Source organism: Pseudorasbora parva, chromosome 19 (assembly GCF_024679245.1).
Source record: "Pseudorasbora parva isolate DD20220531a chromosome 19, ASM2467924v1, whole genome shotgun sequence".
In the NCBI taxonomy this organism is placed as follows: Eukaryota; Metazoa; Chordata; class Actinopteri; order Cypriniformes; family Gobionidae; genus Pseudorasbora; species Pseudorasbora parva.
In genome coordinates, this window is record NC_090190.1 from 16,451,120 (window position 1) to 16,466,367 (window position 15,248).

Genomic DNA, 15,248 nt, shown 5'->3' on the forward strand with positions numbered 1-15,248 from the left:
ACCTATGACTGCGTGCCTGAGCTATCGACATCTCTTTCCCGCCGGAACACGCCCCCTCAGCTGGGGCTGCGTGGCAGAAGAGCTGCTGCGTGACTGGAGTTAATAGTGGAATACACGAGTAGAGCAAACGATTATCAGTTGTTGGGCTGGATATAGTGGTCCTTACAACTTACCAAAGATTCAGTGATTCATGGATAATGACATGATTTCGACATGAATATTTATAACTGTCAGTCATCACATTTTTTGAGTGAATCCCGCATGTAACGTTATATGCGGATGGGTCAGTGTATTGAAGCGTGTATGTGGTAATACACTTTAAAATCACTAAAAGCTGTAATTCATCTAATAAAAACAATCTCACAAAGTTCCACTATATTAATCAGTGAAGCTCAGCAGCTGGACAAACACGAGCCGTGAGTGGAAGCTTCAGAGCTGAAAACTTCCTTGTTAGTCAAAGAAAAGCTTTTATAGACACCAGGCCCAGAAAACGGTCCTGTGCTTCACACTGACGTCAGTGCGCGACAAAACACCGCCTCTACCGCACGTCTAATCCAGTACCCCCGTCCACCAACTCATGGAGGGCTCGTGCTAGCTGGTCAACAACAATAAACATGCCAAGGAAGATACACAGGTATTCCGCTATTACTGGTTGTGGAAGAACACAGTCGCCTCATAAGCTTCCTTTGGATCCTAATATTAGAAATGAGTAGTTTAACTTTATTTTTAATGAAGTTCCAGCTCACATGGGGAAGACTCACTTCAGTTCACTGCGGAATCGTTCTTAAACAAATCTCCGGTCGATGCTGGATTTGGATCCGACAGGCGGAATGGTGCAACACACCATGTGAGTAAAACATGTTTTTATATGTAATAGTATTGCATTGTTATAGATCGTTTTGCTTATGTGTACGAGTCTAACAGAAACATACCTTTAGCACGCTGGACTCGGAGCAGGGCTTGCAAAGCCCGGCAGGCCTATCAATATATTCCGTTCTTGTTCTGCTATTTTCTCTCTCTCTCTCTCTCGCTCTCTCTCTCTCTCTCTCTCTCTCTCTCTCTCTCTCTCTCTCTCTCTCTCTCTCTCTCTCTCTCACTCACTCAAGTTGACATCTGAAGAGCGGCGTGCAGGCGCGCGCACGTGTACGTGTGCGCGCTTATATCGTCCGATCTTGCGGGCTATGTGTAATATAAAAATAATAGTCCAATCAATCGTGGGTGGATGAAAAATCAATCAATCATTGTGTTTGTTTGATAAAGACGTTTACGAGCCCTGTGAACGAGAAAATCATTCTGGTTGCTGCTCCCTCATCTCTCCTCTCTCATGTCACTGAACTGACAGAGGGGTTGAAGCTCATTAAATATGCAAATCTTCTCCAATCCTAGCCGTGGGCTTTTACTTCCAAGTCTCCAGTGCGGCACGCCCACCAAAACCCAGCGTTTTGGAGAGAGCCTCAAAACCAGTGTAGAAAATAGCCTATTACTTATTAGTTATGATGTTTTTGAATGTAAAAACCACACGAACATCATTATTTCACCTCAGACAACATTATAATTTTTTTTTAAAAAGCCAGTTCCTGACACCTTTAAATTACATGCTATTATCAAGTCCGTCTCGAGCTCAGAACAGCGATGTCCATGGGGTCCGTGGAATCACTCTACAAGTGTTTTACATGATCCTTAGTTTAAACTGTTATGATTTCTCATTTAGGAATTAATAAGCAAACCACGCAATATGCACAGAGCTGGAGAAAAAGAGTGTTCACTTATTTTAGATGCTGATTTCAGAAGATTTCTAAAAGCACGCTGCACAAATTCAGCCTACGCCATCCAGAGTTTCATGACAGAACTTGGTATAGCTAGACCTTATTCAGAGCAGCGCCAAGTCTATTGCCATGAGGGATAGACTTATGTTTTCATTGATATCCACTGTAAAAAGCGGTATAAGCTCCTAAATCATGTAATTTCCCACAACTTTTTTTTTTCTTCTGAAATATCTTGGAAAGACATTTTTGCAGGGTTTCCTTAGAAGAAGAAAAAAACATAGTACAACCAACTGAAGAGATGCATGTCTATCCCTCACAGTCTCGCTTTCATTCCCGTTAAAAAACAAAGATGGCACTTTTGTGAATAAGGTAGGCTATTAACAAGTACGATTAAAAAACGTTTTAAACTACAAGTGCACATTCAATATGATTGATCACACTTCTTTTTTAAAAGAGTATTTAGTACTCCAAATGGGACTGACAAATGTATACGCTGCTGTGTTAAAAGTGCTACAATAATTGATGACAAAAAAGAGGTGAGCTTTCTCAAACCAATGACATTCAGATAATTTGAAAAAGAGCTTTTTCATTTGACAGATTATTTTTACATTCATTGAAAGTAAAAACGACAAAACATTTAACATTAGCATACCATTCCTACTTGACATTTTTTCCCCGATCCACCGCATGCCACACTTACCGCGAGCTTTTTGGCTGATATCCCGAAGAAGGTCTTCATAACGGATGGGTTCATCATCCTCATTAAACACCAAGTCTTCTGCTGTGATGTTGACTTCACGCATCTGTGTGTATGGCCCCTCAACAGCAAAGTAGCACGGCCGGTCATCGTTCTTATTATCGCTAAACATGAGCATGGCGTGTTTGTGCCAGCCGAAATGCTGGTGCATCCTGAGCACAAACTCACCCAGCTTCTTGTGGGTAGGGCCGGTGTTGGTGATGGATGAGTACAAATCCAAACCCAGCGCCCTCGCCCCACTTGTGAGCATTGGAACCTCCCAATGCGTTGTGAAGCGGGCCACGGGTGAGGATGAGTACTCACAACCCGGCCCGATGAAAGCCCAAGGGTTATATGAGAACTTCAGATCCACGGCCACAAGAGGAGCCACCGAATCAGAACACACTCCTTCTTTGTTTTCACTGCTATTGAAGACCAGTTGTAGATGGTAACCTGGCAGCAGGTTGGGGTCAGAATTCACCTTGTCAAGGGCCCAAAAAAGGGCAGGGCCCACTCTGGGCCATGCCCAGGGGTAATCTGTGTTGTGTTGAGGCAGGATGACAGCGAGGGTGATGTTCTGTTGAGGTGGATGGGGACTAAAAGACTTAGGCTGGTTTTGAGGGAGTGGCTCCAGTTCAACTACTCCAAATGACACACCGCTCAGCAGAACTAGAAGAGTTAGCCTCAGCGGCCCCATCCGGAATGCTTTCATTCTCAAAATGGATAGGAAGAGCTAAGACGCTGAAAAAAATCAAGACAGAGAATCACTTGAGATGCACTTTCTGCAGAACTGAGAATGTCCGTCATTCACAATGTTACATAGAAATGAAATAAGATGAAATGGTATACTACTAAAAATGTCTACTTCAACAATCAGCATGTGATCGGAATGAAATCATTACTATAAAACATAACGGTTCTTTGATGACATTCCGTCCATGAAGAACTTTAAATATCCATCGAATTGTTCCATTGGATGAAATGTTCTTTATAGTGCAAAAAAAAAAGTTCTTCAGATCATTACATTTTTCTTTAGACTAAGAACAAATTGTTCTTTTAAAAACTGTTTAATGAAAGGTTCTTTGGGAAACCCAAATGGTTATTTGATGGCATTGCTGCCAAGTAAAAAAAAAAAAAAAACTTTTGGAACCTTTTTTTTTTTTTTTTTGCATACCGTTAATTAAACCTATTAAATACACTCTTCTTAATTGAGAAGAATACGCTATGTAATAATTTAAATAATCTTTATTACAAGGGACGTTCTCAAACATCGCAGGCATGACGCGTTTTGGTGTTCACCAACATCTGGATGGATCGCAACCGAATCAAAACTATGGGGTCTGGAGACGCGTTCTTTTAAAGTTAACACACTTTTCACTTTACACGCCAAACTGGAAAAAACAATGCGTTATTAAAGTTCTAGTGACGCAGTGTACAAGTCAAGACCTGCATTTAACAGCGTAGTCTACGGGAGCGCGTCCTCACTTTAAACCTTCACATCAAAAGACACTTTTAAATAAAACACCACTGACCAGACTTTTTAAGTACAATTAATTAATTTGTTATATTACCACAGATCAGGTCGGCATTTGGAGTCATAATCCCTCTGTAAGCCTTGCCGTTATTTCCAACAATTAAAATCCGTGTCTCGTGAATGCGGAGGCAAAATTCTTGTTCCCTCGGAGAAAACGCGTCAAATGTTACAGCTCAAACCGACTCATCCAAATTAGAGGAGTGAAACTTTGGTCTCTTGACCCTCACCATAGAAACCAGCATGATTTCTCGAGCCCCCTCTTTCTCCGAATGCGCTGAGGAAACGGGATTCGCAAAGCGGAAATCTTTCTCGGTGCGCGTGTGAATTTCTTGGAAACTTGTTAATGAGTACTGATGCTTCTGTAGTTAAAAATTGTTCACCGTGTCCTCTTCTCCTTGATGTTTTCCCGAAGATGTGGAAATCTCAGCGGGTTTGGGATTGCTTCTGAATGCGCACGATGTCACACCAAAAAAAGTGAATTCAAAGTAAAAAAGCGCGTTTACATCCGCGTCCACAAAACTGGAATGATAAACTCACAGAAGATTTAATAAAACAAAACGAAAGGTGCAGGTTTATTGTCAGTCGCACTCTATGTAAGGCTTTTTTCCCACATCCTCATCCAGTGAGTGTTGGGTCGGTCAGTCAATGCGATGTGAAGCTCAAGGTGGGAGGAGGAGAGAAGCAAGAGGGTGTGCGAGTCTAAAATGCGAGAGAGAGAGAGAGAGAGAGAGAGAGAGAGAGAGAGAGAGAGAGAGAGAGAGAGAGAGAGAGAGAGAGAGAGAGAGAGAGAGAGAGAGAGAGAGAGAGAGAGAGAGAGAGAGAGAGAGAGAGAGAGAGAGAGAGAGAGAATATTTACATCACTGTTGCACAGCCATGTGGCATAAATACCCCATTCTGTCATGAGGATGGATAGATAGATAGATAGATAGATAGATAGATAGATAGATAGATAGATAGATAGATAGATAGATAGATAGATAGATAGATAGATAGATAGATAGATAGATAGATAGATAGACAGTTAGATAGATAGATAGATAGATAGATAGATAGATAGATAGATAGATAGATAGATAGATAGATGGATGCCGTTTTACATTTGGTCACTACTGTATTTATTTGGTCACATCCTAGTCGTTTTTTTTTAATGAATATTGATTGATTGTGGCTCAGTGAATATAAATTAATAATTTGTGTAGTACATTGTCACTCGACACGTTTGCTGTAGCTATAAGATCACTGTGACCCACACAGGATGAACATCCACTTTATCATTGTACAACAATGACCTGACGTTTTGCATGGGAATACACAGGAAAAACAGCTCGCTGGAGGGATGAGAAGGCAGGACTTGCCGTGTTGTCCCTGCCACTGTGTGTGAGTGTTTGGTGCGAGGTGGGGTGGGGTGGAGTCTATCTCGACCTCCGGCGTTTTAATCACATCCCTTTCTTCCTCCTCATTGTTCCATTTTTTCCACCCATTTCCTCCCAATTAAAACATTCTATTTTTGTGTGGTCCATTACACTTTTATTGGCTTTTGCTCCGCCCTCTCCTCCGCCCTGTTCTGTTCTCCGTTTGGCCTTCTGCTGGAGCGTCTCATCTTGCGCCGTCCTCAGCAGCACTCACCCTGACAAACAACTTCCAGATCAATAAAGCACAGGGAGGACCTCGGCTGCTGGCTTCCCGTACGCAGAGCGCGCCGGGAAAGACATGCTGTGCGCCAGCCTAGCACTCCCGCTTATCGTTGGCCGTAAATAAGGGGGTGGGGGGGCTGATAAACTGCATTCCACTTTCTCTTTCCCCGTCTCCACGAGGGCAAATGTGTTACTTTCAAACTTCTGCCAATGTCTTTGTGACCCAGTTGACCAACTGCCCTTCCATTCATTCCCTAATTGCCTATGCTGCTTATCTGAACTCCCCCTTGCACCTTTGACCTCATCCGGTCAACCACACACACACACACCAGGGGCTACGGTTTCCAAAACAGGAAATGTTGCACCCTTACTCAATCTGTCACTCGCTCTTTCTCTGACAATGCTGAATACAGCGTACTACCATACTCTTGCTATTTCTGCCACATATAGTATTTATAGTACTATGTGCTGTATAATAATTGTCCTTATGCATGAAATACCTAGACTTATTATAGACTCCATTTATCAGACTGTTCAGTGTCAGAGCACACTGCGCAGAATACAGTATCCCACAATGCAACGTGCAAAAACTGGTCTTTTATTGCCTCATAGCAAAGCAACAGAAGCAGCAAAGTGTAGATATTTCCTGACTCATTATTTGACCAGACCACCAGGAGTTACAACATTTTGCAATAGATTTAAATTCATAAATCAATGTACTGGAGGATTTCCAGTGAAAGAATAAGCTCATTATTTACAAAGTTGAATGACAATTAATTTGATAAAAATAGACAGGATACAGGTTTTGAATAAAGACATGTAATAAATTACTACTATGATCATTCTAAAAAAATAATAATAAACTTTTATATTTAATTTACTTAATTTATAATAAAGTAAATCACATATAGACATGTATATAATAAAATAATAATATTTATAAGAACTAATATTTTTAATATAACAAATATTCTGATTTCACTGACATGCAAAGCAAGGACACAGGGGTTTACTTTATGTACACTCTAAAAATGCTGGGTTAAAAACAACCCAAGTTGGGTTAAAAATGGGCAAAACCAGAAATTGGGTTGTTTGAATGGGTCCATTCACTGGGTTCAAGCAACCCAATTTCTGGATTTGTCCATTTCCAACCCAACTTGGGTTGTTTTTAACCCAGCACTTTTTAGAGTTTAAGTAACTTATAGCCCATGATTTACTCACCCTCAAGTCATCCTAGGTGTGTATATGACATTCTTCTTTCAGATGAATAAAAGTTGAGTTATATTAAAAAAGTTCTGGCAGGGATTGTTGCTCTGTTTTTGAAGTCCATAAAAATGCATCTGTCCGTCAAATAATGTACTCCAAACGACTCTGTGAGGTTAGTAAAATACCTTTAGAAGTGAACTGATGCTTTTGTGTAAGAAAAAAAAAACATAAATACTTTATGAAGTAACATTTCGGACGATCGCCTTCCGTATTCAGCTTATGGAAAATATGTTGAAAGTGCCTCTGTAGTTCAAAGGCTTACGCTACCAGGTGCGCTCGTCAGATGTCGCGTATCCATCTTGAACTTTGAGAAGGCACTTTCAACACTTTTCTACGGAAGGCGACCGGAACTTTAATTAAAAAAGTATTAAATATGGATATTTTTCTTACACAAAGGCCTTTATTTCCTTCAGAAGGCCTTTATTAACCTCCCAGAGCCACGTGGAGCATGTTATTTGACGGACAGATGCATTTTTATGGACTTCAAAAAAAAAGCAACAATCCCTGCCATTATAAAGCTTGGATTAGCCAGAACTTTTTAATATAACTCTCATTGTATTCGTCTGAAAGAAGAATGTCAGACGCACATAGGATGACTTGAGGATGAGTAAATCATGGGCTAATTTTCATTTTTGGGTGAATTATCCTTTTACTTGCTCGAACATCTTAATTTGCTAATACTATGCTATATCTTTAAAAAAGAAATAGACTAAATATATTTACTGTGGAAACAGATATAACAATATCTACAAAGATGACAATAGCTATAATTACAGACAGACAGACAGACAGACAGACAGATCAATAGATAAATGTTTAATGCATCAACTTTTACATACTACATTTACGGCAGTATGCAGTATATACTGTGCGGTAGCTGTAGGCCATTTAGAACATAGCCGCTCTTTTTAGCATCTCCTGGGTTGTTATTACAGGTAACCTCCTCTCATCTCTTCCTTCTCCCTTTCTCCTACGTTCTCCTGTATTACTCACTCAAACTTAAGAGTTCAGCCACCAATAAATCCTCCACATTCAAAGTTATCTTCCCTGTTGCACACAAACGCTAACAAGTAAGCTTTACCAATGATGTATGTAATCACTATATGGTCGAAACAGAACAGCCTACACACATTCCTGTGTGCTCGAAAATACGCACAAACTGTTCTTGCTTGTTTTGTTTTGGTCGGAATTCTTCCACAGCCTAATGAAACTCCTTCCTCCCTCTGTGTTTTCAGGATGTTTGATGTTTGGAGTGATCTCTCATCCTTTTTTTGCGGTCTTTGGTCACTGCCCTCTAAACCTCACAATGCGGGACAATGAGGTCCGGAATCACGATCCGGAAATGAGAGTGTGCGACTTGATCTTAATAGCTGTGTAAACATTTCATTTGTATTTCATCTCTCGTCTGGATCAAAAAAGTGGCCTGACGCATTACCTCAGCACAGATAATTCAGCCCCACTAATGACGCTTTACATCTGCTCAGCAGTGACTTCCTGTATGTGTACGTGGGAGGAAACTCTCGACTCCCTCTCCTTCCTAACGCTCTTTCTTGCTCCGTTTCCCCCCAAAGCACCTTTAGGAGCATTTATTTAAATAATACAATGACTTTTCTGCAGAATAATATCTTCTCTGACCCTCTGGTTGTTTTACATTACAGATTTGGTATTCGGTAGGGTACCGTCATGTTCACACATCGTTATTATGCAGCTTTGGTGGGAGATCATTAGGCGGAAGTGATGCTGGTAAAAGATGTCAGCAGTTTTGGGTATAGACTGAATCACAGTACTCATGCACAAAAATAACCTGCGGCCTCTCAAACAGCACAAGTCCTACTCGTACTCAAGTTTCCCATGGCAACCATTATCAGCCAGTTTCCTTGTAACAAGCCAGAAGTGATCAGATGTGTAGATAAACTCTGCAACTGCCAGCCTTACTGACAAATATATTAACATTAATAAAAACATCTACCACCACAAAAAAAGAAGGTAATTACGTTTTCGAATGCCCCTTGCGTATCGCTGATGCTTATTTATTGTGAGTGGTTGCCAGGGTGTTGCTATGCAGATGCTAGGCTGGTCCACTCCCAAATCTCTATGATATTCTGGTCTCTAAATGACTCCGATCCCTCCTTCAATGTACACCTAAATGTGCCGCCACATTTACCAATGCATTTCAGGAGGAATCTGTAGGATCAGGAATTTTATGTAAGGGCAACAGTGTTGTATGTTTTGAAAGTGAAACTACACAACCAATCTCTTTTGTTGGTGAAATTTCACTCAGGCAGTGGTTCCAAAACTTTTTCTGCTTTTTTATAGAAAACTATTTTCAACCCCCCAACCGATACGCACCAACAAAAACACTATCAGACATGTTCTTGCTTGCAAAATCCAATAGGATTTATGGTAACAGTTTATTTTACAGTGCCATTGTTACATATGTTACAAGTACTTACCATAGTAATAACTGTAAATTATGCATAATTACATGCAACTAACCCTCAACCAAACCCTAATCCTACTCTAACCTTATAGTAAGGACATGTTGTTAATTAAAAACTCTGTAACCGGATTTAAGACATTGTCATTACTACAGTACTGCAGATTCTCCACTTCAACAGACTTCTCTTTTAGTGTTTGTAATGTAAAGTCTCTAAATGTAAGACTTTACTCCAAGGTAAAGTCTTACCCTGTTAGGCTTCATACATAAGCTAATATTTTGAGGCACGCTTGGTCTCTCTTCTTTACCCGTGCACTTTTGTAAAGGTGAACCTTAGGCCGAGATATGCCTTGTCATATTTTCTTCTCTTGAGGTTGTCTACACTGAGCAAATCCATTTGTTCTTTGTGTTAGAAGTAGAATGATTGCTTGGAGAATGCCAGAAATACAATGGGACATCAGTTTACTATCAGCAATTTTTTTGTGTTGCGTCACATCCAGTGTGACAGCATCTGGGTTCCATTTGCTTGTGTTGTGCCATTTGCATCTGGTTAGGGTTTGTGACTTTTGAAGTAAATTCATAGTCTGCTTTACGTTCACTGGCTCCAGCAGTCTTTTCACAAACTTGTTCATGCTTAGTGCAAAATCAGCCATGCATCATTCATTTATATTTTCACATGGCTCCCTTCAATATAATTCCTTCATGCCATTTAGCGGTTTGTTATTATACAAGAACTGTGTCAACAGTCCACTAGAGGAGGTAATGAGTCATCTTGAGGTAATATGTCAAAATAATATTTTGTGTTAAATTTTTTTCTTATGTGGCAAGTAGCAGCATAATAACTGGGATGATTTCACAGTGAGGTCATGTATGACCCCGGAGAGCTTAATTTTTCATAACAATCTGTTGACTTATTCCTTAGCTTTGTCATGCCTTCCTGAAAATAAACACACCTGAACCAGCTAACCAGTGTGTCCCAAATGGCACACTTCATGTGCACTTTCCGTCTTGTGGACTTACAATGACCGCTGCGTGTGCGTGTCCGTTAAGTCCACTAGACCGTAGGGTGTCCCATTCATCATTTAAGCTTAAAGCAGGGTACTCGTGAGTGCCCCCTTTGTGGCTGCTAAGCACCCTCGATGAACACTTCAGCAGAGCCCACAAGCTACGCAGAGGACTTCTACCTGGCAGTCAAAGCGGCATTACGTTGTGAAAGTGCGGACTCAGAGTAAGACCGTGTGGGTTTAGGGTGCCATTTGGGACAGGGCCTTACTAGGGCCTTGTAAGACACTGGTTAGCTGGTTCAAGTGTGTTTATTTGGGGTTAGAGTTAACTCTGCAGGACAGTGGCTCGTTTGGAGACCCCTGCTCTAAGGTAACAATCCACTAAAAATCCTGAATCCAAGTCCTTAAAGGACAACTCCAGTGAATTTTTACGTTTATGTTGGTCATTATATCTTTGTGAGTAGAGTAAAGTCTATAGACGAAAAAAAAAAACGAACCGGATTGGTGCTTGCAACACGGAGCTATTACAGTTAATGCCCAAAGCCCCCACCCAAATGGAAGGATAAATAAAGTTTACATTACCTCCACAGTTGCACCCGTCTTCGACCACGGAATTGCATTTTTCTTCAAGCGGCCCCACTGTGTTGTGCTTGTGTAAGTTAGTCATCCTTGTCAAAGCGTTCGCTGCATATTTTCACATTCGCCCACAATTCGGAAAGGCACAAACTGAACCATTTCTTCTTGACTTGTGAGCCTGATCGGATCATCACTCTGGTGATGTCCGGTTCACAAACGAATCATTCTTTTTAACCGGTTCTTTTTAGTGAACCGGGTGAACTAGTTCACCAAATCGGACTGAATCATTCTAAACGGTTAGCGTCTCAAATCAGCACTGATCACACAAGTTACTTTAGTTGCTCACTTTCTGACATGAGTGACAGTCCCTCCGAATAGAATAAACTAATGTCTTAAATGATATGTTGTAACTCCAACCGTTCACTGAACTGAGACATGTTTTGCTGAGAGAACTGATAGCTGATACTGAGCAGGCGCGTGTAACTGAACGTTGTCATTTAAAGGCCCTGTTCTTGTTGGACAGACATTTGAATTGCATTTTGTGTCTGTTGAGAGGCACAAAGACACCCTTTACGTTTATGCCCCCATAACTGCCGTTTTAGCTGAGTGGGGGCTCTGGGCATTAACTGTAATAGCTCTGTGTTGCAAGCACCAATCTGATTAGTTTTTTTCCCTATAGACTGTACTCACAAAGATATAACCAAGGGGGTAATCTAGCGCTCGGAAAGCGTTCCACCCATAGGGGCGGCCATTGCTAACCAAGCCATCACCTGCTGTTAGCATCCCATTGACTCCCATTCATTTTTGAGTCACTTTGACAGTGAATAACTTTACATCTGAGACGTTTAAAGACTCCATTTGTCCATTGTTTATTTCTAAAGAAACACGACAATGTATAAAAGGCTCCATTACCTTGTATCTTACACTATCGCCCCGCAGAAGCTGTTTTTGTAAAAATAGGCTAACGATTGCGTCATAACCAACGGGACCATGTCGCACAGTTGAGAAATTACCGTATAGACCTGAGGAGACGCTCGCAGGCAATCTTTTACTGTCTATGAGACAGTCGGGGGGACGTGGAGACATGTCCTGGAGACTAGTCTGATAAAGTCAAGGGGGAAGAATGGGGAGAAGCCCATAGTGAGCCAAAAACAACGGGAGAAAATATTTAAACAACGTGATTCAGCTTTCGCTTTCCACATCTACTAGAAGACTCACAGCTGTCAGACAGGAGGCTCACGTCACATCTACGTCGTCAAGCTCAGTCTGAGCCTGCGCAGTTCGCTCAGCCATCAGGAAGTGAGTGCCCCTAGGTTGACTTCATTCTTTCGCCGTTGACGTAAATGGGAACGCTCGGTCCATTTCTTTTACTGTCTATGGATATAACGATCAAAATAAACTTAACATTTCGCCGACGTTGTCCTTTAAAGTCTCCCTGTAGTCAATAATTGTATCCCTTAAAACTCATCTTTGATCACCAAAATGACATATTCAAAAAAAAAAAAAAAAAATCCTGTGCAAAATCGTCATGCCGTAAAATAACTTGAATTTAACTACACCCTCTCTTCATTTAATATGTGAGGAACCATGAATATGCAAATTAGCCCCACATTAACTCACTCACACCAGCTCAGCGACCCACTTTGTCAACATTTATCCAAGATACTGTAGTAAACGCCGCACAAAGGTATCAGTATTTAAAACTGTATTTAATATGATTCGCTTTTTGCTTGACTATGTTGTCAAACAGCTAATAATGTGTTAATAATGTTACACAGTTAATAATGTTACACAAACCATGTTCCGGTTTACCATCTCAGAGTCAGACATCTGCCTTCTGAAAATCAGTATCCTTAGAACACTTTGAACATCATAGAACGTCAGCAGAGAAAGATATAGTTCATCATAACATCATAATATATATCAATTCACCTAAAAGTACCCAATTTGTCATATCAACAGAAAAATATACCAGGGTAACCTGGCTTCTCTTGAGACTTCCCTGCTTCAGAGAATAGTAATGACGATGTGCTAAAGCCCGCCCGCACGTTGACATGATTGGATACAAGGTTGTTTGTGATGTAAGAAACACCAGCAATTCCAAACCACATTTTTGTGATTGTCTTTGGTTCACTGCAGTTTTACAGAGAAAATACTCAGCAATGGTTTTGAATTTGCATACAGCCTTTAAAAACTATTCTTAAGCAACACGATTTGTCGTGTATAGGTTTGTCGTGTAAGTATTATCCTGTAGCACAAACCTTTATGGGTTTTAATAAATAATTTTCAGAACTACTGTTCATTTAGCTTCAGGAAATAATGATACAATTGCAAATGATTTATGTTGAAAAGAAAACTAATGAATTGCGGCTGTCTCTATTTCACTTAATCTTACATGAATTAACTATTTGATCAGCCCTGGTCAAACCTAATTTGGAGAAAGAACAGGCACAAAGCTAATTCAAGTGATAAAACCTTGCATTTCTGTGAAACACAACTACCATTGAATATGACATTTGTTAAGGTCATGGTCACCAAATGCTAAGCTCCATTTTTTAAAAAGTGTAAACTGTAAACCAACTGATAGGGATTCAGAGAATCTGTTCTATTTTGCTGTACATGACCTCAATGACCCACAAATCTTCTCTATTAGTGAAAATACCGGAGGGCAAGTAAGCTACCATTTCCTTATCATGAAGAATGTCTGACTACTATTTTACCATCATTTTATCAGCCCTGAAGAGTTGCTGAAAATCAGCGGACATCATACAACTGCTGGCTGATGTCAAAAATTATCCAATGGAAATCCATGTTCTCCACACCAAGTATCATTGCTCTTCTAATCACTAAATCTACCACAATTCATCAAGTTTGACCAAAATATGTTCAATTAATCTATTTACAGGGTTTAATAAATCTTAATAGGTTTTAAGAGGCAAAGAGACAAAGAGAACAGTGCGTAATACTTAATCACAATGCACTGAAATGCAAGGACATTGAAGTCGAAATCATACTTCCCTTGTTCGCATTCCACTCTGGAATGATGTCATTTCCGTCAACAGAGCATGTCTGAGTGATTGGAGCACTTAATAACAAATGTCCAGCTGCATTCACGGCCAACAGAGTATACTTGGAAAGGATTGCACGCTCAACTGGCGTTCTAAAATCAACCTGGAAGACTTTTTTTTGTAAACCTTTAACTACTACTACAACAGTTTGTGGTTTCCAAACACATTACTTGCACAAAATGTGTGGGACTTGCACACTGATGTATAATAAATATACACCGTATATAGAGATTGGTGGACTTGCACTATAGTTGGACAACACATTGAAGTTGTAAAGAGGGTCAAAGGTCTCTGCTTGCAAAAAACAGAACCCGAGTGAGCCACACGGGTGTCTTTAATTAGCCATTTGTGTTCATTGGATGAGCTGGAGGTAAATATCAATTTATGTAAACGAAATATGGAAGGCACTTACATGGTAAAGTGTACCGCCTTTAATGAATTGGATTAAATCATTAAAACCATTTAAAAGTAGCTCTATGCATTTCAGCAACAAAGCCTTCTTCAGGACACATATCAGTTGCTCAAACAGGAAATTTGATGCTGCGTTCTAGACAACCTGTAACCCGTGTTTTTCCAACCTTCTACCCGTGAAAATGCACTGGAATGGCAGTCAAAGACAGCTAGTTGATATGTGGATGTGGATAAGACTAGTCTCCTGGTACAAAGCATAACATAGCTAAAATGCAGTAACACACACACACGCACGTTTGTTTTTGTGACATATGGGGACATTTCATAGGCGTAATGGTTTTTATATTGTACACACCTTATTTTCAATCCACTTACACTGCCCCTGCCCCTAAACCTACCTGTCACAGGAAACATTCTGCATTTTTACTTTCTAAAAAAAAAAGATTTATAAGAATTTTGAAAAGTGGAGACATGGCCAATGTCCTCATATTTAACGTTCTCCTTTTAATACTTGTCATACCCATGTCATTATACACATTTGTGTCCTCATGTCACAAAAACATGCACGCACGCACGCACGCACGCACGCACACACGCACACACACAAACACACACAAAGTGAGAAAGTAAATTAAAATTCATTGAAAAGAAAGAGAATTTTTTTTTACATGCATATCGGATATTAACATATACATCATCAACAGTACAAATGATTACAAAAATGGTAAGAAATCGATATACAAAAAGTCTCATTGCAGAAGCCGTTTCTGTCTATTTCCACTTACAGAACATGGGCTAGATTCAACAAAGCCATTA

At 40.2% G+C, this 15,248-nt stretch overlaps 1 protein-coding gene across 1 annotated transcript in view; it reads right to left on the reverse strand.

Annotated features, from left to right (window-relative positions):
* The window catches only part of npr1a (natriuretic peptide receptor 1a), a 131,787-nt gene extending 127,113 nt beyond the window's left edge, over positions 1-4,674 (reverse strand). Inside the window, exons 1-2 of the mRNA XM_067426731.1 lie at positions 4,074-4,674; positions 2,467-3,243 (exon numbers count right to left, since the gene is read on the reverse strand). Of these exons, the coding sequence (XP_067282832.1) occupies positions 2,467-3,214 (748 nt within the window). The 5' untranslated portion in view covers positions 3,215-3,243; positions 4,074-4,674. The remainder of the gene's footprint in view (positions 1-2,466; positions 3,244-4,073) is intronic.
* Positions 4,675-15,248: the final 10,574 nt, after the last annotated feature.